The sequence below is a fragment of the Lepidochelys kempii genome, chromosome 2 (assembly GCF_965140285.1).
Source record: "Lepidochelys kempii isolate rLepKem1 chromosome 2, rLepKem1.hap1, whole genome shotgun sequence".
NCBI classification, from domain to species: Eukaryota; Metazoa; Chordata; order Testudines; family Cheloniidae; genus Lepidochelys; species Lepidochelys kempii.
In genome coordinates this window covers 56,721,461-56,744,644 of record NC_136381.1, presented here as the reverse complement: position 1 = coordinate 56,744,644, position 23,184 = coordinate 56,721,461, and the positions used below count along the sequence as shown (strand labels likewise).

The 23,184-nt window shown below is 38.4% G+C and overlaps 1 protein-coding gene across 19 annotated transcripts in view; it reads right to left on the bottom strand.

The window, feature by feature from the left end:
* The window catches only part of JPH1 (junctophilin 1), a 115,719-nt gene that overhangs the window by 69,248 nt on the left and 23,287 nt on the right, over window positions 1-23,184 (bottom strand). For 2 of the 19 annotated variants that reach the window (XM_073330779.2, XM_073330783.2), the window contains exons 4-5: window positions 21,660-21,739; window positions 17,972-18,387 (exon numbers count right to left, since the gene is read on the bottom strand). The exons of 12 other annotated variants lie outside the window; for them this stretch is intronic. In XM_073330779.2, the coding sequence (XP_073186880.1) occupies window positions 18,322-18,387; window positions 21,660-21,739 (146 nt within the window). In that variant the 3' untranslated portion in view covers window positions 17,972-18,321. Of the gene's footprint in view, window positions 1-14,008; window positions 15,589-17,971; window positions 18,388-21,659; window positions 21,740-23,184 lie in introns of those variants that run through there. 5 more of the 19 variants (XM_078851502.1, XM_073330792.1, XM_073330793.2 and 2 more) reach the window with 4 other exon arrangements.

Here is a 23,184-nt window from a genome sequence, read left to right as displayed (position 1 = left end):
TCGCTCGTGAGGGGTGGAAGTTTTTTCTCGTCAGGAAAACTCTCTCCTGCCAACAAACAGCAGCTACATTGCATGTCTTTTAGCAGCATGGCAGTGTAGCCATAGCCCTAGCGTAGGCCAGGCCTGAGAGAGAGAAAAAATTGCTCTGGTCAGGTAGAAAAAGCCCTGTAGGTTTAATTAACAATGTACAACTTATTCATTTTCAAGTTTCTAATACAGTGGCTCTCAAACTTTTGTACTGCTAACCCCTTTCACACAGCAAGTATCTGAGTGAGACCCCCCCCTTATAAATATATAAAAAAGCGTTTTTAATTTAACGCCATTATAAATGCTGGAGGTGAAGTGGGGTTTGGGGTGGAGGCTAACAGCTTGCAACCCCCCACATAATAATCTTGTGAACCCCCAGAAGGGTCACGATCCCGTTTGAGAACAGCTGGTCTAATATATGTGTTTATTGCTATTGAAAACTGTATGGTTAAGAAGTTCCAGCTTATATCACACAGCTTTTGTTGTACACAAAGTTATTTTAAAATCTTTAAAACAAAAGGAATATAGATTCCTTTTTTTTCTAGTGACAGATATGTATACGCCCTCACAACAGTAATTGTCTGACATTACCCTGATTACTTTTAGAAGTTCTGATTAGGAAACTGATTTTCTCTAAACTCTTGCAAGTTAGTTTGTATCTTAAACATTTACTGTTTTTATACTAGTTTCCCTCCCCTCACCCGTAACATCTTGGAAACCTTAAACCTAAATTGTTTTAAATCTAATTGGTCTTTCTTTGTTCTGTAAGTGTTATTCAGGTGCATCAGCATGCTGACGCCATCATATTCATGCATTGCTCAGAAGCCTATTGTGCTCAACTCCAATCACTCTCTAAATGCCTAATCCAAGGTACTTTGAAGTCAATGGGAAAACTCACCCTGCCTTCAGTGGGAGATATAGGTGCTCAGCACTTCTGAAAAATCAGACCACATATTTAAAGGCCTAACTTTTGGCACTCATGTTTGAAAATTTTGGCCTAAATAACTTGGCAAATATCAAAACGCGAAGTGGCAGAGATGGGGATGGACCCAGATATTCCAACTTAGTTTTGTGCCTTAACAACAAGATCACTTTTCCTCAGTTCCTATCCTGTAGTCACATACTTCCTACCATTCAAATATCAGAGCTCAATTCTGCCCTCTGCAATTTTCAATGAAGAAAATCATGCTACTATGGTCAGAATTGGGACCTACGATTCCTGAGCAATTTCCATTCTTTCATCTCATACATGTCCTGACACACTGTTTATCCCAAGGTATTTCCCATATAGTGCCCTTCTGCAATTCTCTGCCACTGCATCAAAACGCCTTATCCAAATTTTCCTTTGCAGCAACATCCACCCATCAGCTAGCAATTTCTCTTTGCCATCTCCAATGAACTAAATGTCCAGATCAAATCGCCTCCACCAGCAACAAAACCTAACACTTGAATCAATCCCCATCACAGAACAACCTCCACTCCAGCCCAATTTATTTTCTTATTCCAAACAAACACCAGGAGAACAGATTCCTCTCCTTAGACCTTCATGGGTAGAGGGGAAGCCATTACTCGTTCTCCTGTGGGGAAGGGAGGAGAGAAGGGAAAGAAGGAGTGGGGCTTCTTACTGCAGTACATTCTTCATAGAGAACAGTTCTCCCCACAAATATTTCAGGTAACTGCCCATATTGCCTGACAACCCTCCCTTATAACCCACTGATGGGAAAAAACCTGTAGGGCGGGCCTTATGGTGCTAACCACTTCAAGGCGGCACTGGCCAGTAATTTACATATGCAGGATGATGGTCTATACTATAAATACCAGCAATAATTTTTCTTGCCACACTTTCCTCACCCGAAACAACAAGAAAGAAAAAAAAATTTCAAATGAATAAAAAGGAGGAAAATCAAAGTATATTCTGATTTACACTGTTACATTTGGAATAATTCCATTGTCCTTTGTAAGGTACCTCCAGATTTATATCTGTGAAAAAAGAACAGAATTTGGCTTTTGTTTTGCATATGAAATATGTAAATGGAATAACTTATGATATTTAAATGTTAAGCCTAAACTCTCAGACAATGTCCCTTTGTATTTACTATGGCAGACTAACAATGTGCAGCGTATAGAACAGGATATTCCAGTTTAACAGAGTTCAGTTTTTGAGTTTAGTTACCTGTGCTAAAGCAAACTGGCAGGTGTGTGCCTAAAATAGGCAGGATCTGTACACTATATATCAGGCAAAGTCAGAAAATTGTGTTCCAGATGTTTAAAAGTGCATATGCCCACTGTACAAGATTGGATCTTGCACAGAATCTTGAATAGATTAAATAAATAAAATGACAAAATGGATATTTCTCTGTTGGATCTCATTCAATAATTTAAGTACTGTGCAGGGAGAGAACAGAATTGATATAGCAGTTTTGGAAAACCAAAAGTAGAAAATCCTAACATACTCAATCTATTTTCATAGATGATAGAAGGAAAATCATTAAAATCTGATAATTTTAAGAACATGAAAGCAAACATGAGCATGACAAACACAGTACTTTTTACTGCCGGAGATGCAGTATTCACAACTGAGAAAAAATGCCTTTAACATAAGCCATGACAGAGAAGATATATGTGTGCTTTGTTGGTATACAGATGATGAATAAACTGCCCAATACATAATATACTTTAAGATATTAGTATACAGTATGGTACAAAAGATAAATTATAGATGATAATGTCTCTATTCATTAATCAAGCAGGGCTTGAAGTCAGAGGTGGCAAGGAACATTTACAATTCACAAGTATTGTATGTAGTCTAATGAGCCAGTGAAAATATAGTTTTGATTGTGGCAAAATTATGTGCTTCAATCTTGGCAGAAAAATATCTTGATTAGTAGGTGCCCATTTTTTTTTTTTTTTTTTTTTTGCTGGGCTGGGATCATACTTCTGCTTGTAACTGCCCAGTTCTAACCCTATCTATTCTTAGCAGAGGAAATGAAGGGTTTTTAAAAAAATTAAAAATAAGTTCAAAACGTATTTTTTAATAGTCAAAGGAAATGTTCAGCCCAAATTCTTCCTTTTATATATTAGAAAATGATTATTACAAAGAAAGCACGGTAGAAAGAATAGTTTAGAAAAAAATCAGGTCAGACACATCCACTTAAAACAAAAATTGGTGGTCAAGTATTTTTTCTAAGTACATTTTAGTATAAAACTATAGTGATTATGTCCTTAAAATACATTGGTGTCCAAAGATAGGAGCTCTATATCTATCTTGACTGCTTCCTAATTGGAAATCTGCTAAAAAAGTATTCCAAGCTAAAACCTGACACACATGATGAAAATCTTGTAATTTAGTTACTCAGGGAAACATGAGATTTCTGTGAGATAGAAAATGATAAGAACTAAATAATTAGTTCACTGTGAAGATGAAAGAGATTATTATGCAAGATTGACTCACTAAGAATATACATACAAAAGTTTGAGAACCAATGCACTGATGTTTCAGGATAGTTTCAGTATAATAAATTGAACTTTCATAAAAACCAATCTCACTGCCAAACTGCAGTCATTAATCCCTTGCTTTATGAAACTTCTGTCAATAGTAAAAATCTGATGAACAGAATCACTCACCTTTAAAGTTCAAATACTAAATGTTTAAATTAGATTGCTAATTTCTAACAGTACCTAGCTTTTCCACTTATTGATATTTTATATAGAGTTAGAACCAGCCTTGATAAAATGAAAAGGAGGACTTGTGGCACCTTAGAGACTAACAAATTTATCTGAGCTCAAATAAATTTGTTAGTCTCTAAGGTACCACAAGTCCTCCTTTTCTTTTGTGGATACAGACTAACACGGCTGCTACTCTGAAACCTTGATAAAATGTTAATATAATTCAACAATTACAATAAAAGGATATTTTAAAATGTAAATCTATTCTTTAATCTGCAACCATCTTGATACACAACAGTGGACTGGACATTAAAAAAAGATACTCAAGACACTAGTGCAAATTGTTTGTGATTTTAGGTTTGATATACAATGTACTACGATTACAGAACAGATTGCATGCTCACATGATTTTTCCATTTAAAGAGAGCTATATTCAAACAGACAAGATACTGAAACATGTAAATATCCTTTAAAAAAAAAAGAAAAGAAAAGAAAAGAAGGATTTTGTCATTCCTAATTGTAGAAAGGAAGCGTTAGTCTAGTTTAAAACAAATCTGTAATATGGATGCATGCTGACTATACGTTAACTGATATTTGAGGTTAATTTTTTCAAAGAAATTCTCATATAAGACTACATATTTGGAAACAATGATATAAGAATTCCATTATATATGGGCTTTTCTTTTTAAAACTGCTTCAGTATAATCAATTCAATTTTTATCTCAGAGAATCTCCCCTGACCCTTTCAGTCTGGAAGAGGTGATTTAGGGGAGACTATTTGTAAGATTTATCTAATTAATGGGCATTAATTAAACTGATAGCTGAAAGACCTCTAAAATTAAGACTGTACAGTAAGGCTCCGATCTTGCAATTGTTGCCACATGGGCAGACCCCTGCAGCAGTGCAGAGTTCCTTTGGTTCGGTATGGACATAAAAGAGTCCACCTACATGGATCTGCAAGCAGGCTCAGGGCCTAACATTAAACAATTGACCCCTCTCTCCTGTTCTTCTCTATGTTTTCTACTAACCTCCTCTCCTTTTGAGATGCCACAGATTTTCTCTCATCACCACTTCATCCACCAATATCTTTATTTCACCTGTTATCCACTATCATAATTTCCATTTGTCAATCTTTTATCTTTTTTCTGTGCATTTTTCCATATCCTTTGCAAGATGTGGTGGATTATTCATCGTTGAAGTCTTTAAATAAAAAATGGATGTCTTTCTAAAAGATAAAGTCTAGCTCAACCAGTGGTTATGGACTCAATGCAGGAAATATTGGGTGAGTATCTATGGTTTGTGTTATGCAGGAGCTCAGACAGATGATCATAACAGTCCCTCTGGCCTTAAAATCTATAAATCTGTTAAACAAAGGTCTCTGTTGCCTTTCTTTAATGGTCTTCCACATGCAAATTAAACATTATCTGACATCCTTCGGAGGGGATAAACTTGGTGTCCTGGCTGATATTCCCACCTTAAAAATATTTCTAATATTCAGGGCTATTTGAAGTATTGCAGAATAGATAACATCTCTGCCTACATGCCTTCACAGCCACTGGACTACCATTCATTATGGTAAAGGTGCTTTAGTATATCCCTTTATTATGAAAGGAGTTAGATTAAAAAAAACAAACACAAAACCCTCTCCCATGGGTGAGAGATATTGCGCACTTTGCAATAATTTGCACAACCATGACTCTGTATTGTGAGCCCTCTATAGAATCTGTACAGTGAGCTGACTCCAGTGAGCTCCCCACTCAGTGATATCGAATTCTGTTACCAGCCGGATTCAGAGGTCAGAAAGTTACTCTTTTCATGTATATTCTCAACACTAGGCTACTGAATGACAAAGTCCCTGAAGTACAGACACCTTTGTTTCCAGGTCAGTAAACTGAGGAAAATAAATTTTTCAGCTGAAACTGCAGCGGTTTTATTCTGAGTCTTGCAATGGGTCTGATGAAAGATGTATGACACCATGAAAGCTAGCAGCTTTAGGAAAAGGCAAACAATGCCCTATCAGTGAGTCTGGGCTTCGGATCACACAAACTGGCTCTGCATCAGATTTTGGCTCCTTTTTGTTCCCTTTGCACTCCTCAGGTGGTGCACAGGGAGGAAAATCTCCCCCCTCCTGCAAAATTCCCTGCTAGGGCTTGTACTGGTAATAACCCTCCCCAATACAGAAACACAGGCGCCTGATCATTAGGTGATAGTACACTTTCTTATGGACCTAGGGAAGGGATAATAGAGGCGAAGAATGTCATTCTGGACTAAAACTTTGAAATGAATTTGTCCTCTTTTCTCAGGTCTAGAATGATTTTAAGTTATTGTGTGTAAAGACCTTTCCCTCAGGAATGTGGATTATGGAATTTCAGGCCTCTCTTTGTCTGCTTCATCCTACCTGTCATAAATATAAAGGGAAGGGTAAACCCCTTTGAAATCCCTCCTGGCCAGGGGAAAGCTCCTCTCACCTGTAAAGGGTTAAGAAGCTAAAGGTAACCTCGCTGGCACCTGACCAAAATGACCAATGAGGAGACAAGATACTTTCAAAAGCTGGGAGGAGGGAGAGAAACAAAGGGTCTGTGTGTCTGTCTATATGCTGGTCTTTACCGGGGATAGACCAGGAATGGAGTCTTAGAACTTTTAGTAAGTAATCTAGCTAGGTATGTGTTAGATTATGATTTCTTTAAATGGCTGAGAAAAGAATTGTGCTGAATAGAATAACTATTTCTGTCTGTTTATCTTTTTTGTAACTTAAGGTTTTGCCTAGAGGGGTTCTCTATGTTTTTGAATCTAATTACCCTGTAAGATATCTACCATCCTGATTTTACAGGGGGGATTTCTTTATTTCTATTACTCCTATTTTTATTAAAAGTCTTCTTGGAAGAAAACTGAATGCTTTTTCATTGTTCTCAGATCCAAGGGTTTGGGTCTGTGGTCACCTATGCAAATTGGTGAGGCTTTTTATCCAACATTTCCCAGGAAGTGGGGTGCAAGGTTTTGGGAAGTATTTTGGGGGGAAAGACGTGTCCAAACAGCTCTTACCCAGTAACCAGTATTAGTTTGGTGGTGGTAGCGGCCAATCCAAGGACAACGGGTGGAATATTTTGTACCTTGGGGAAGTTTTGACCTAAGCTGGTAAAGATAAGCTTAGGAGGTTTTTCATGCAGGTCCCCACATCTGTACCCTAGAGTTCAGAGTGGGGGAGGAACCTTGACACTACCCATTTTAGACATTATACATTAAACTACTTTTACAAGATCTGGGGTTCTTACATAGTGACCTGGATCATCCTGGTAGGACTCCAAGCTCCTAATCATCTGCTGACAGAGAATTTAGCTTTTCACTTGGATGTTGACCACTGTTGTTAGACCACTGGGTCTTTGCATAATAGTTTAGTCCTCTGGCAACTATTTCAAATCCTTTGGACAAGGGTGAGTGAATGGGTGAATGAATGGGTACATGGATATGGGAGCAGGAGGAGGCGGAGGAAGATATTGATGGGTTACAGAAGAGAAAAGTGGGGGTAGTGAAAGGGCAAGAGGAATTTTTTGTGAGGGGGAAGGAAGTACATAAAATAGGGGAAGAGGTAAAGAGCACAGTGGACCTGATTTTTCATTATTTTGCATAGCAATTTACACCTGATGAAAGTCAATGCAAAGCAGGTATAACTCACTACCAAGCCAGAACTCTCTACTCATCCACATAATTTTTCACCTACTTTGCACAGATGTAAATGATAAAACAAGGTGCAAGGCAGTGGAGAATCAGACCCAGTAAAGGGAAAGAAAGATGTGAGAAGCTAGAATGTGAAAAGAAAAAACAACAAATGAAAAGATACACCATTATTAAATACAGGAAAGAAATGAGAAGAAAAGTGGAATGAAGCAAGAGAGAAAAAGATCAATCAAAAAGACACAAAGTGAAAGATGAACAAGTGAGATGGGGATGGGATTTCTATTCACTGCCCTAAACTTTAGTTTCTTCTAATGCATATTTAACTTCAAAGACTAATGAACACTTTGGATAAAGGCATATTTTCTTAAAGATTCATCACCTCTGTTCCTTCAATTGGATGTTATAGCTCAAAATAAACAGGCTGTGAGCTCTCGCAAGAGGTCCCCCTGCATAACCCAGGATTACTAGAGACTTGCCACTCCTGATATTTTTAAGGTACAAAAAACTTAAGTAGAAAACCTTTCAGGCCTCCTTTAAGCAGCATAAACAAAACACACACACACGCACACACACACGTCACCTTTGAATTTCAGGAGACATGGCCTTAGGTTGTGTGGCACCACAGGTGTTTTATAACCTGACTAGGATGTTTAGTCCTCAGTTTAGTAGCTGTTGGGTAACATTTCCAAACTGGGTTAAAATTCCTACCCCTGTACACTTAGCTCAACACATAATTGGGATCTAAAAGTGTAATTTAAATATGAAACCCAATATGAAAATAACATTAAGGGTATTTTAATGCGTATATTATTTTTTAAAAATCAACCCATTAAGGGCCTGATTATGTTCCTATAGAAATCAATGGCAATTTTGCCACTGATGTCAATGGACATAAAAATCACACCCTGATGTGAGGTCAGGCTATCAGACCAACTAGGACTTGTTTTTGGAGTATTCATAAAACATATCCATGATAATTTTTCAGCACAGTGTATTAGCCAGGTGACACCCATCGGCACTGAAATACACACTATTAATTCATATTAATCACACTTAATATCCTCCCACCCTTTTTTCTTTAAAACATTTAAAAAAAGAAATACATTTCTTCAGTGAGCTCTGAAATGTCCAGCGATCTTTGGCAGAACACCTGTGCATTTGTTGGAAAAGAAACATTCAAATTAGATTTGTATTTCTGGACACTAGATCTGTCTTTCAATCTAGTTTTCCCTGGGGAATTCAGACCCTGAAGTTTTCTGGGAGCTACAGATCATTCATAACTTCTGGGATTAAGTTAAAAAAATGCAGATGAATAAATTTTGAGCACAGTCAGCAACACAACAGATGATAAACATACATCTGTGTGCAACGCAGAGAGCTGATGATAGCACAGAAAAGATGGGCTACAGTTTCAGCTGTTAGCGGGCTATATTCCTGTCAAATGCTGATAAGTTCAACTCCGGCATTGCCTTATTTAGTCAGACTTCTCTGCTGACACACTTAAACACAGTAACAAATGCATATGCTGTTTCCAGTCTGGACAGGCTCTTGCTCCTCCTTTTAGTAATACTATGACAAATATTAAGATGCTTAAAACTTTTTATTTAGGTTTATGGAAAGATCTTTATTAGCTTGTTTTTTTAAATATACTACCAGTTATTTATCTGTCCCACTAACAACTGTCTAAAGTGTGCACCTATGTTAAGAAAGAAAACTAATCATAAAAACATTACAGCTATTTCTATAAAGGGGATTTTTACCCTATACTTCAAATAAGTCTTTTAGTCTGGAAGACAATGAGAAGACATTCAAATAAACATGTATGTAGTGCCTCTGAATTATATGTTTTGTTTTTTAAACATTGGACAAAGGTTAGGAATTTAGTTCTCTAAATAGATATAATGTATCATTTTCAACTGTTTACATTCCCTCAGAATATTCCTAAACCAGTCAGAATAGTTCTTTTCTTTGACGTTATATGACAAAAGAGAATAATTTTGAAATATGATGTTTTCCATCTAAAGAACCACTTCGCCAATTCTCACTTTGCTAATCTGATAACTCACACAATGTACTCACCCCACTTCTTAGAGACGATTTCATAGCAGACTGCTGTACTAAGGTTCCTCTGTAAAGCTCCATTATTTTTATCAACTACGCTCCAGTGCATTTACCAACATATTATGAAGTATAAATACTTAAAACAAAACTGTACTTGTCAAGGTAAATTAGCAAAGTACATTCTGTGACGCAGTATCCCTAAAGTTTTGTCGTCATGTTTCTCTTACTTGCTAATTGGTAAAATACAGTAATCCACATTGGATCTGCCAGTCATTAGCAAGAATTGGTGAGATTCTGCTGTATTATATTTCACATCTATCGCCAAATGCAGAACTTTTGAGAAAAGATCCATTGAGAATCACATATTTAGGCACCTTTGGAACTATTATGATATATTCTGTTATTTGTTTAATATGTCACATTACAAATTGGCACATCGTGAATGAGGATTAATCTATTGAATACTAGCTGTTTTTTAAACATGAAGGACTTGCCCATTTTAAATAGGGCCCCTAAGAACCAGACACATTATGGCTGCATAATTGTTAAGCTGTGAGTTAGGCTTTGTCTACACTGGCAACTGAACAAAAAAAACTTTTGTCTTTTAGAGGTGTTAAAAAAAACAAACCCTGAAAGACAAAAGTTTTGCCATGACAAGTGCCAGTGTGAACAGCAGGTTGTCAGTAGCAGCACCCTCCTGCTGACAACGCAAACGCTGTTCTTTGGAGGTGGAAGTTTTTGTCTGCGGGAGAGCTGACAAACAGTAGCTACACTGCATAACTTTTAGTGGCATGGCTGTGGCGACACAGGCATGTTACTAAAAGCTGTGTAGTGTAGACAAAGCCTTAGTGTTGTTAAGAGAGAGCCACTAAGAGTTCACTGTCACATATTTTTCCCTTTCAGCTCACTCTAACACCTTCCAATGTAAAACAAGCTTGACTCTCAATGGGCTTTTGTGTCCAAGTAAAATCAACTATAGCTCATTGACTCTTTATCAGTTGGCCCATAGATGCAGCATTTAAGCAAGTCAATAGCAGAGTATTTGACTGGCTTGATCTGGTGTGACTATATGAATTTAGGGTCTTAACAATAGCAATGTCTGACCCAGTGTTTGCGTTCCCTGCACAGTTCTGAAACATGGACCTGGACAGGGTAGATTAAGTGACTTGCCCAAGGTCACACAGGATGTCTGTGGCAGAGCTGGAAATTAAACCCAGATTTGAGTAATTGCCCAACCTTTTAGTCCATCCTTCATAACCATAAATCCACGCTTAACTCAAATTTCACTTTAGGTTTCAAGTTAACTGGCAAAACTAAGTTAATAATCATGTTTAATAGATGTCTTTTCAGATTTTCTTGTATTTTCTGGGCCTCAGATTCAAAAGCTGCTTGTTAGTGCCAAAAATTAAACTGCAGCAGTCTATATAACCAGTTATTTCTACTGTAAAGGTATATTACCTATTAATTGTCTAGTCTCAATTACACCTAAATGAAGATTCTCTAGTGAAGAGATCCAATCTACTTGTCAAAGTATGAAACAGTGTTCTTAATTATGCTCATCAAATAAAGCAAAGAGAATCAGATTTCCAGAAATATAACTCTAAGAGACCAAACTGAATTTTCTTTATGGTATACATTCTGTCACCCTTACCGATGCTGAGTAATAAAGTAGAACCTCAGACTTACATACACGAGAGTTACGAACTGACCCGTCAACCACACACCACATTTGGAGCTGGAAGCACGCAATCAGGCAGCGGCAGCAGAGAGACACACAAAAAAAGGGATGGGGCCAAATACGATACAGTGCTGTGTTAAACTACTGAAAACATAAAAGGAAAGTTTAAAAAAAGATTTGAGAAGGTAAGAAAACTGTTTCTGTGCTTGTTTCATTTAAATGAAGATGGCTAAAAGCATCATTTTATTACTGCATAGTAAAGTTTCAAAGCTGAATCAATGTTCAGTTGTAAACTTTTACAAGAACAACCATAATGTTTTGTTCAGAGTTACGAACAACCTCCATTCCCAAAGCATTCATAACTCTGAGGTTCTATTGTACCTTACTCTGTAATGATTCCATGGGACTACTTGCCGAGTAAGATAACACTCGGCTTCAGTAAGGGTGGCAAAATATGAACCGGTATGTTTGGGTTTTAAGAGAAGTTTCTTTTTATGGAAGGGGAATGACAAAAACTGGCAAGAGAATTTCCTTGATGGAAGTCAGAACGTCATGCTATTTTAAACATCATTATGGCCTTCCGAAAAAAGAAAGTGAGGAATGCAATTTCCCTCCCCTCCTCATTTGACATAGGAAAATAAATACCACAAGAAAAACCATGTTCAGAGACAGATGCATCAGAAACTATGGAGTCCATAGACTGAGATGGGGAATAAAAAGAATTAAATTAAGATGCTGTAATATGCATATTACTGTATCTTGGGGGCTATTAAACCAGAGGATAAACCTGTATGCTGCTCCCTTTGAGTACTAAGAGAACTCAGCTCAAGACCTTTCTGTAAGTACTTTAGGCTGTTTTGAATAGCAAGGGAAGCGAGAGGAGTCTGGCCCTCCTTCCAACAACAAGAAGTGGCTCAAGATTTGCAATAAATATTGGCAAAAAGGCTCTCTGGGTTTTAGTAAAATGCATACATTTGTCTGGCTTTCTTAATCTCCTTTTAATTTTCACTCACAAGTCAGGTCTAGAATTTAAGAGGTTCATCGGAAAGGATGATAAGTTGACACTTAATGCAGCAAGCTGAGAATCTGAGGAAGTTTTCCTCCCATGAGCAGCTGAACTGTCTCTACTTAGTTAATCGTTATGGTCCATCTGAGACCTACAGATGTCTTGTTTTAGCCTTTTTTAAATCCCCGCCTCCCACCCCCAAAGTATGTAAATTATTGAAATACTTTTCCTTGGATGAAATCCTGACACCACTGAAGTCAATGGGAGTTTTGCCACTGACATGTGTGGGACCAGAATTTCAATTGCACGAGTGTTGGACTTTACAGTGAATAGATTCAAACTAGACAGGTTTGGTCAGCCTCTCATCCGGCATGGATAAATGGAGAATAGTTCACTATGTGGATGGGGTGCTCCTTTTGGTGAAGACCTTAAAAACAGAAGTTTTGTCTGCTGTATATGGATACTAATATCCCAGGCATTTCTAAGAGTAGCCAATTTTCTTAGTGTTCTTGGCCAAATTTCCCCCTCATCTACTGTTGGGCAGCATTCATTGGTTGGCTGTTGATCTCCACCCCAGATATAGCTGAATAACAATGGATATGACTGCTGTACAGAGTTTGTGAAGTTTTTTGGGATCCTTCAGAATGAAAGGCACAGTATACAGGAGTAAAACAATTAGCTGATATCATTACAGCCCACCTAGCATGTTGTGCTGAAAGCAATAGTAAAGACAACTGCAGCAGTTTCACGTAGTCAGTCATCTCAAATGTGACGTGCTGTTAAAGGAGGGCACATTTCAATTTAGCTAATCAAACAGGACATGGACTTGAATTAGAAGACGAGGACACTTCAAGCACATGGGTTTTTTCACATACATTTTCAGAACAAAGAGCTCTTTGTAGGAAGCGTGTTTCTTTTTTTATTCTACATAACTGATTCAATCAGAAAGTAAAACACCCACTCTTTAGAACATTAATACACTTCCTTTTCTCCTGTAAGGACAAAGGCCTACTTCCACTAAAAGAAGTCTCATGTTTTCACATGTAGACATTCCTGCTAGCTACTGCAATCTTCCAGGTCCTCTGCTATAAAGTGAAAACCCAGTACCAGTTTTTAAAATACTCTGCTTGAAGTTGTTACTTTAGCCATGTGGTCCAATATAGCCTCTTGCCCCCTATATATTTATTAAAATAGCAAGAATTCATGATCACATCCCTCTGTATAAGGATATAATTGAAAGGTCCCATCTATAACTACAATAGAGCCCAAAAGTAGAGAGAGGGATGGCCACCTTGCATAGGCCTGCTCACATTCTCTCATGCAGTTGGCAGCCATTCTGCAAATGTGTATCGGGGGGATTTGTGGAAGTGGTAGGGCACAGTTTTCTTTTAAACCCTTGCCCATTGCTCACAAGATGTGGATAGGTTTCAGAGTAGCAGCCGTGTTAGTCTGTATCTGCAAAAACAAAAAGGAGAACTTGTGGTACCTTAGAGACTAACAAATTTATTTGAGCATAAGCTTTCGTGAGCTACAGCTCACTTCATCGGATGCATGCAGTGGAAAATACAGTAGGGGGATTTTATATACACAGAGAACATGAAACAATGGATTTTGTTCAGGGATTCCATGATAGGGCTCTGAAGAACTACTGAGAAGATCGTGCAGCTGTATCAAAATGGTTGCTTAAGTAAGGATTGCGAGATTGGGTTCTATGTGAATTTAACAAGACAAGTGAGCCTGTTCCCTAAGGACATAGTGTCACTTCCAACTGTAGTTGCATCCATTCCTGCTCTTTACTTTTCCATTGTGTAGCTCGAATGCTTAGACTGCATAGACTGTCAGTCCTTCATCAGTTGAGACTGAGCCGATCGCAACACCTCTTCCAATCTTCTCTCGCTCTGGCCATCCTTCGCCATGCTTGTCCGTATCTTCTTGTTAGGAAATCATCCCACCTCCTTGGAGGCCGACCACATGGCTGTTTTTGTTCTCGCGGATACCACTCGGATATAGCTGCAGTCCATCTGTTGTCACTGAGTTGGGCCACATGTCCCGCCGACTGCATTTTGCTGAGCCTGCTTTTAACAACAACGTCTCACACTCCAGACTGCTGCCTAATTATTTCATTGGGGATGTGATCGCGGAGTGAAATGCCCAAAAATGTTTGTTCCATTGCCCTCTATGTGACAGACAGTTGATGTTCTTCAATCTTTGTCAGCGAGCATGTTTCGCTGCCATATAACATTGCTGGAAGCACGGTCGAGTTAAAAACATTCGCATGAGTTATTTTGCTGATCTTTTTTTGGAGAATGTCCTTGATGTCACTGAATGCGCACCATCCAGCTTTTTTTCTGCATGACAGTTTGCCTTTCTGATCGTGGCGCATGTTGACTTCCTGGCACAAATAAACCTATTTATCAACCTCTTGGATCTGCTCTCCTCCAAGAGTTATTTGTGTTCTTGGCAGAACATCTGATCTCATGTATTTCGTTTTCAACCGGTTCATTTTTAATCCGACTTGACTACTTTTCATGTTCAGTCCTTTAAGCATTCTCTCAAGCTGTGCTGTATTTTCAGCTACCAGCACTATATCATCTGCGACCCTGAGATGGTTTAGCCGCTTGCTGTTGATATTAATCCCGCCTTTCAAGTCTGCTAGTCGAAAAACCAATTCAAAACAGGCTGTGAATAATTTTGGTGAAACTGTGTCTCCTTGTTTCACACCTTTCTTGATGGGGATTCGGAGGGGAGTATCGAACAGCGATATGTCCATGCTGCAGCCAGAGTTTACTTCCTTTAGTAATGTGATACATTTCACGCTGATGTCCTGTTCTGAAAGAGCTTCAAGAGCAGCGTTAGTCTCTATGCTGTCGAACGCCTTCTCGTAGTCCATGAAGGCAATGCACAAAGGGAGCTTGTATTCCCTTAAACCAACTACTAGAGCGTTCAGAGTGAAGATGTGGTCTATTGTGCTGTAATTCCTTCGAAAGCCGGCCTGCTCTCTAGGTTGCTGTTCATCCAGGTTTGGCGACTGTCTATTTGTTATTATTTTAGTGAACAACTTATAGATATGTGAAAGCAGGTATATCGAGCGATAGTTCTTTAGATTTTCTTGATCACCTTTCTTATGCAGCAAGATGGTATTGGACTCTTTCCAACTGGACGGTATCTTCTGGATTTCCAGGTAGCGGCTGAAACTTTGGGCGAGAGCTCTCCAAAGTTCCTGACCGCCTGCCTTAAGCACTTCTGCTGTCAGACCATCCTTGCCTAGAGCCTTCCCCTCTTTCATTTGATGGACTGCATGACGGACTTCGCTGATGAGAAGCGGGAGTATGTGTTCATCAGTTTGTTGAAGTGATGGCATTGGGATGACTATATGGGACGCAAACAGCTGGGTATAGAAATCCCTGCAGATTGCCTCCATCTCTGTTTGGTTACTGATTCTCCTTCCTTGTTCTTCAAAGCTGATAATGATGACCTGTAAAACACCAGTTCCCGTTTGCATTTTTTGAGACTTTTACGATCTGCAGCAGCCCAAAAATGAGAAAAAGGAAGTAACAGCCTCAGGACAATACCTTTACAACCAAAAGGAAAGACTACCTACGGACAGCTGGCCAAAGGGCATGGAAAAAACCCTGAAAGATATCAGGCACCTCTTGTTGAAATACAGTGGAATAACCTATTAACTTGTTTGGTGGAAGTTGTTGCCTGTTCCCTGGAATCAAGCCAAGAAATAAGCACAAACAAAGATTGAACTAAAGTATTCCTGATGATTGATGTATTGCTTGCTTCCCTTCTTTGTGTTATTATACTCTCACACACATTCCATTCATACAGGTGATAAGATTGAAAGCAACACCCGCGTCTACAGCCTAAGTGACTGAGACTGGCCAGGTTCCAGCTTCCCAGAGATCGAACCTCTAGGCAATGAGAGTCCCCGAAGTCCCTTTGGGTCTGCAGGAGGGCTCTACTACTCTGGTCCAGTCCTGAGTTCTTGCTGTTGCAGGTTACATCTCTCACTGGCCGCTACTGCCGTGGGTTTATATATAGTCCCATATACACCTTGATTATCCTTACATGGTAATATTTCAGTTCAAGCCTTGTGTTTGGTTTGTTACACTCATACTATCTCACTCATTCCTTACATATTGATTACATATTCATAAGCATGCATACAATTGGTAATATAGCTTTAAGCAAGCCTCTCACATCAGCGAGGACTTCTGCTAATGTTTGTGGTTCAGACAGGAACAAGGTATCTGGCATAACAGGAAACCCACATAGATAGAGAGAGACTGCTTGAAAGGCAGATGTCAGGGGGCCATAGGCTGCCCCTCCTCCCCATGGAGCAGGATGTGCTCCTGCCTGGCAGAGGGCAAGCCATGGACAGGGCTGTGTCCCGCTACAGCGCTCATATATAATGGCTAGAATCCAAGAAAAGAATAGCAGCCCTTCTTCTTCTCTTTTCTCTCTCTCTTTCTTCAGTGCAAAAAAAGATGCTTTTGAGTTACAGCATCAACTTAACGCTAGTACTATTTACATAGTGCATCATGTTTTAGAAGAGCTTAGAGTCTAAGAGCTCAAACCTGCAAACATGTAGATGAGTACTCATGCCAATTTACATATATAGCACACAAAATTTAATCTAACTTAATAACTCATTGTTTAATACATAAAAATATATTTGCCACTTGAAAAAAACAAAGTAAAAAAAACCCACCCCCATGTTGTGAAAAGATCTGTACTATGCAGAAAAGCCAAGATTTTCAAAAGTGACTAGTGACTGAGTATGCGCTAAAGAGCCCTGATTTTTCAGAGAGCAGTGAGTACTCAACCTCTGAAAAATCAGCCCCCTTTACAGTGTCTCAAGTTGGGAAACGCTGGTCACTTTGGGAAACCCTGGACACAGAGTTTATGACTAGTATGACTGACTATGACTGAAAATGACTAGTATAAATTAGCAAAGGATCCCTATTAGCTTAAGTTTCTGGAAATAGTTCCTTAAAACCAATCATCTATTTAAATGAGCAACTGGAGGGGAAAGGAGTCTTAGTTCCAGAAACGGGTCATTGTGACCCAAATGCCCCTGGTATATGGAAAGCTTCTTTGAAAAACGAAACCCCCATTTTATTTCAGATTTGCATTCTACTCAACAGTGGTTCTAATAGGAATGATTGGAGTCTGTTTTGTAAATATATATTTTAAATCCTTAGCAGAGCTGGGTCTGAAATAAGACTTTCATGCTTTGATATCCCTAGGTCATTCTTCTCAACCACAATGTCACTAATTGTATGAACCACAGAACCACAAATCACATTAGAGAAAAATTTTAGTTGCAAATTGGGTCTTTTTTCTACCATTAATTCTAGAAAATTTAGAAATATATCCAGCAGAGTTAGACACTACCAAGTCTTTGAGGTTTATAGTCATAGAGATAAAATAAAAGTACTCATATAGTGAAGTTATATTTGGTGATACATAAGCCAGGGTGGATTGATTTTAATCATGTTTTAAATCAGCAAGCAGAAAACCTTGATTTAAATCACAGATTTTAATTGTTTTGAATTTGTACCTTTTAGTTTTCTTAAAGAAAGGTTAATTCTCATCGGTAATTATTATAGCACAATGATTTGCAACTAAATATAGCTTTTGCACTAAATTTGGTGATTTTTACTAGCCAGAATACTGTAACTATACACATTTATTTAAGCAATTATGTAGCTTAACATACATGTATTCAGAATCTTAGTTTCTACATTTCTTATAAAGTTGGAAAATGTTGAATGATCCATTTCTTATATATTAGATTATTAATTTTTTACTTGTTATTTGGGCGAATATTATTTCTATTTGGATGAAAATTCAAAATACACAATTTTAATTTTATTAAACACTACCAATTTCAACGTGCTGGATACATAAAGGTTGATCAAAACATGCTTTACATTTAAAATGAATATGTTAAACAAAGGAAGTATGATTTATTAACAAAGGAAGCTGTGACTGAGAGACCTGAGCACTGTAGTAACCCCTAGCAGTCTATCACAGAAGTGCAGCTATCTCTGCCTCAGTTTCCATTAGTTGGTTCAGTGATGTCACCTATATGTTTGCCTGTCTTTGTCTGTAACTCCAGCCTTCTGGTTGGATTACTTGTCTCTCCTCTTTTGGGACTGAAAGGAGTCAGGCTCCACCCAAAGTTCTATGGGCCACTTCAGTGGATCTTTGTCACAAGCTCTCTCTTAATCCATTTTCCGGCACAGCCCCCTTTATTTCTGCTCTGAAGAAAGAAGGGAAGAAATCTATAAAGTAAGTTAAGCAGGAACACAAAGACACAGTCCCATATTCTGTTATTGCTGCCACCCCTGGTCAGGGTTCTTGGCAGTCTCTACCGCATCTGTGCACAGATGGTAAGGGGACTCAGGCCCAGGGACCCTGGTTGGTGTTTAACTCTCTTACTGCTCCCCTGGGCTGATTCCCACCTCAGGGCCTTGCAGGAACTTCCTACCTGGCAATCTTCTCTGATCCCTTCTGGCAGAACTGGTATCTCTGGGCAGCTTCCTCCAGTCTGACCTCATAGAGTCCCTTCACTGCGGCTCTGACTCCAGCAGCTGCCCATTTGGCTGGGCTGCAGCCTTTTATCCCGGCTGTTAGCCTTCCCATAGACTACTACTGGGGAGATAACTGCTCCCTTTTTTAAACCCTTTGGTGTCTGTTGCCTTGTAGGATCTACACAACCGATCACAGAAGTATTCACTGTAGTTAGTGAACTGAACTAATTGTTTCTGGTCACCATATCCTTCAAGATTATATAACTAGTAGATTACACCCTGTCACACCTAGCTTTTATTCACAGATTGGAAAAGCAAAACAAGCTTTCCTGCTTTTTCTACTCTCAATTGGTTTCTTAACTTTGAACAAACAAGTCATTGAACTGAACTAGCTTAAGAAACAACTGGAAAAAAAGAGAGCAAATGAAGAAAATATTCTCTTCTCTACATCAGCAGAAAAAGCTGGTTTAGCATTTCAGCAAACTGTGGTAGCAGGTGCATAGCCAGACTTTCTTTAAAATTTTGGCAATAAATGTACCACTTAACGTTATTCTTTGTATTTAATTTAAATTATTTTCTTAGAAAAGTAAGTTCAGGCTTTAAACAAATTGTCATATTCAAATGTAATTTTAAATAGGTCTAGTTTTTGAAAATAAACAAAAATACAACCCTAGCATAGGTTTAACCATTTTAAGTGTACTATAGGCTGGACTCTCTTTGCCCATTTTGGAATAGTGAAACAATAGGCATATCAAAAGATCCTTTTCTGGGCAAAATAATTCTAGCCTGATCACAAACAAATCTGACATCTGTGACTGTAGAGATGACTTCAGTGGATTGGAGAACAGTTGAAGACAGAATATACCTAGAACTAGTAGACAAGTTTGGAATTCAGGAATGCCTTCCCGAAAAGCAGTTGCTGTATCCCCAGAGCTGGACTGAGGGTTTGGGAGTATATATCTAGTAAGAAAATATCTTGCTCAGGAGTTAAAGTAAGGAAGAAAACCAGCTCCCTTTCCTCTGCTAAACACACAAGGGCGCTGCTCCTCATCTCTCTGGCTTGGTAAGCAGTGCTCCCATTCCCCTTTAGCTGGCATGGTGAGAACTTTACCCTACCCTCTTTTCAAACTACTTTAAGTAATGGTCTTGCTATGGCCATGTGATGATTAGAAGAAGATTTGTCTCTGAAGATTTAGAAGAGATGGGGAGATTTCCTGGAAGATGAAATTCCGGTATTGTCCCAGTAAAAGAATAAAAAGGACTCTGACTAAAATGGATCTCAGAAGTTACCTTTCAGATATATCCATGGTTACGATCTTGTACTGCCAGATGGTACATTTTGCACCTCTGAATTGTACGGTGAATTTTGGCCTGACGCTGCTCCCAATGAAATCAGTGGAAGTTTTACTATTGACCTTCAACAGCAGCAAAAGGTTAGATCAATGCCCAGCACTTTTTAAAATCCCATCTGTATTGTATTATGAACTGCTGAGGCAGGATGCATATGCTATATACAGGACCAAGTGTGCACACTGCTCACAGGAAAGGTCCAAGGCAAATCCTCTAAAAAAAGTCATCTAATTTATTATGCCATCATCAGGCGGCTATATTTCACAGCTGTTACACAGCCACAAAATAACTATCATGTTAAATTCAAGATCACTTTACAGCATTTTAATGAACATGAGACTGCAGAATGCAAATGAACTAACATCAAATACCATGTCTCAAAACCATAATTCAACAGTAAATGGTTCATAAGCGGCTTAATATCAAAGTTGAAAAGCCATTACAATTTTGCTTCTGCCATCTCTATGTTTCCTTAAATAGAATCTTGCAAAACAATGTGGAGGAGTTTATGCATTAACTAAAACTGTTTTTCATATTCAAGTTTTTTGGAACTTTAGGAAAGACCCAGTAAATTTTTACAGAGCTGTCATTCTGAATAACCAAACCACATATTCCATTGTCAGGATACTGTACTCAATGCTGGAAGCACAATGCTGTCAATTTTTCTAATCTGTCTGCTACCAAAGGTTGTTCCCAGGAGTGCCACTCAGCAGTTGTTCATTTGAAATGCTGTATATTATTACAGAGAACATTGGTGCATATCAGAGATTCAGGTTTCTACCAAAGGTTGCTGAGCAATTTTTCTTAATAAATTATCTTAATCTTCTTCTATTTTTTATTAAATTATAAACATCTATATAATTATTAAAGATAGAATCTCACTTCCAAGACACAGAAGTAATTCTAACGACAGCTCTGATATACTCCTCATATCCAAATATTCTGCTGCAAGACTCCTTGCTGAAACTGATGATGAAAACAACATTAGAAAAAAAGAAGCCCAACTACAGGGGAGTGATATATACCTATGAATATGTACTTAAATAACAGATAGCCAATATGATTTTTTCTAATAGTGCAATTGTAACTGGAGGATATAAACAGGAAGAATTAATTTATATTTGTACACTTCACTTTTCAGTAACTCACCAAGTATCTGGAAACTTAACACATATATAGAGTAATTAAATTTACATGAATCTAGCCATCAATAAATAAATGAATGTGCTTCTTTATCCCAAAGCAACCTCCCACTACTTGAACAGATTAGTACAACTTAAAATATTACCGAACATTATAGGAGCGCAAAAAAGCCACCATGGCATTCTTCAATCAATATTTCTAAATATATGATTTGGTGAGTGTCAGACATTATTTTCTAGTCCAATGCTTCCAGAAATAATTTGCTTTTGATTCATAAAATAATAGTTAGAAAGGCATTAGATGTATGGATAAAATGTGTACTTTAGTCTAGATTTTGCGTACATCTGGAATTAATCCCAATAGTGAAACTGCCCCACAGAAGTAAGGATATGATTTCAGATACATGTTTAGCACAAAGCCCCTCATTTTGTTTAGGCAAAGGATTTTAACTGACATGTGCTATAACATTAACTTGGACTCATCGCACATTATCTTACATTTTACTCACCTTACTATTCCTTGTTTTACAGCTTGCAATTACAAAACATTCAACACCACCTTTGAGCTCTTTTGAAGATGTTTCTGAAACTGACACAATGAACTATTATTAACAGGACTTGAAAATTCCACTTGTGCTGCTAGGTAAGTAGGAATATTTCCTGGGCATATGCCTTTACCTTCCGTAGAAACTAGCTTTCATTAAGTTAATCAAAAATTAAGTTTCTAGCCATTATAGTTGTGGAAACAGCTTTCCAAATGTGATCCAAGGATGAATGAATGCAATGATGTTTACCCAAATCTGAAGACTGACAAGAATCAGATGAGGCAGTCTATTTTCATTGCTATTTTTCAGATCTGTTTGAGTAGCAGTGGAAAATGACCAAACAAACAAACAAAAACAAAACAAAAAAAACCCCACACCACACACAACTGTTTAATTTCATTCAGATGGGGTCTGGAAAATTCTGAGCAACAACAGATGCATGTCCTAAAGCTATTTACTGGGAAGAGGAACTCCAAAAATGAAGGCTGGAGAAGAGTAGAGCAGCAGAAATGTGCCTTCCTCATCTCTCTGCAGCAGCCAGTAAACTGGGGGTAGGTGGGTACAGTGGAGGAGACACATCATCATAACAAGAAAACTAGGGAAAGTTAAAGTGGCAACCTGGAGGCTCTGGAATGGGAAGAGAGAAGAGAGAAAATAATCCCGCCCTTTCTGAGCGCTGGAAGGGAGAAGTGTGGGATGGCTTCAAATTCATCAGATGCATACTAGCCAGAAACTAATATAAAAAAATATGGCTCCCTGAGCAGTGTCCAGGGTAGCACACTGATAGGAAACTTAGTGCCTTCTCTTTCATAGCAGCTAGAGGAGAGCAGGGATTGGCTTCTTACTTAGCCTTTGTTCCTGCACTTTGGACCTCCTGCACCCCATCTTTCATAACCATTGTAGCTGTAGGTTTAGTCACCTGGCTATTGGGTATCTGGTAAAATTCCAAGTCCTCTGAGGGCAGTGAACGTTTAACAACCTGCATGGAATTTGGAAGAAAGAGCCCAGATGGCAAGAGGGAAGAGCTTGGAGGAGGCACAAGGAAATCAGTCTGTTTGAACATGGCTTCAATGTTAGCTGCAACATCTCTGTAAATGGTTCTCTTGATAAAGAGCCAGTTTCATTTTAGAAATATGGAGTCCTCTCTTGTTATTACCAAGCATGCAGTACATGAAGCAACAGGAGAAACTGATTAGATAAACTGGGGTGGGGGAAGAGAGAGAAAAATACCCTAGACTACAGAGAATTCTGGGAGGGGGAGCAGGGGAAGGGAGTTTGAGAAGAAAAGACAGAAAACATACAATAGTAGAACACCACAATATGGGGGAGAACAAAGAGAAACAGAGCGGAAACAGACACGGACGTCAACTCAGAAAAAGATAGGAATAAAATAGGAAAAGTGAGTAAACACAAGAAAGGAAAAAAATCTAACAAAAATAAAAGTAGTAACTAAGTAGGGTTGCTCAAATAGTATTCAGAAAATATATTA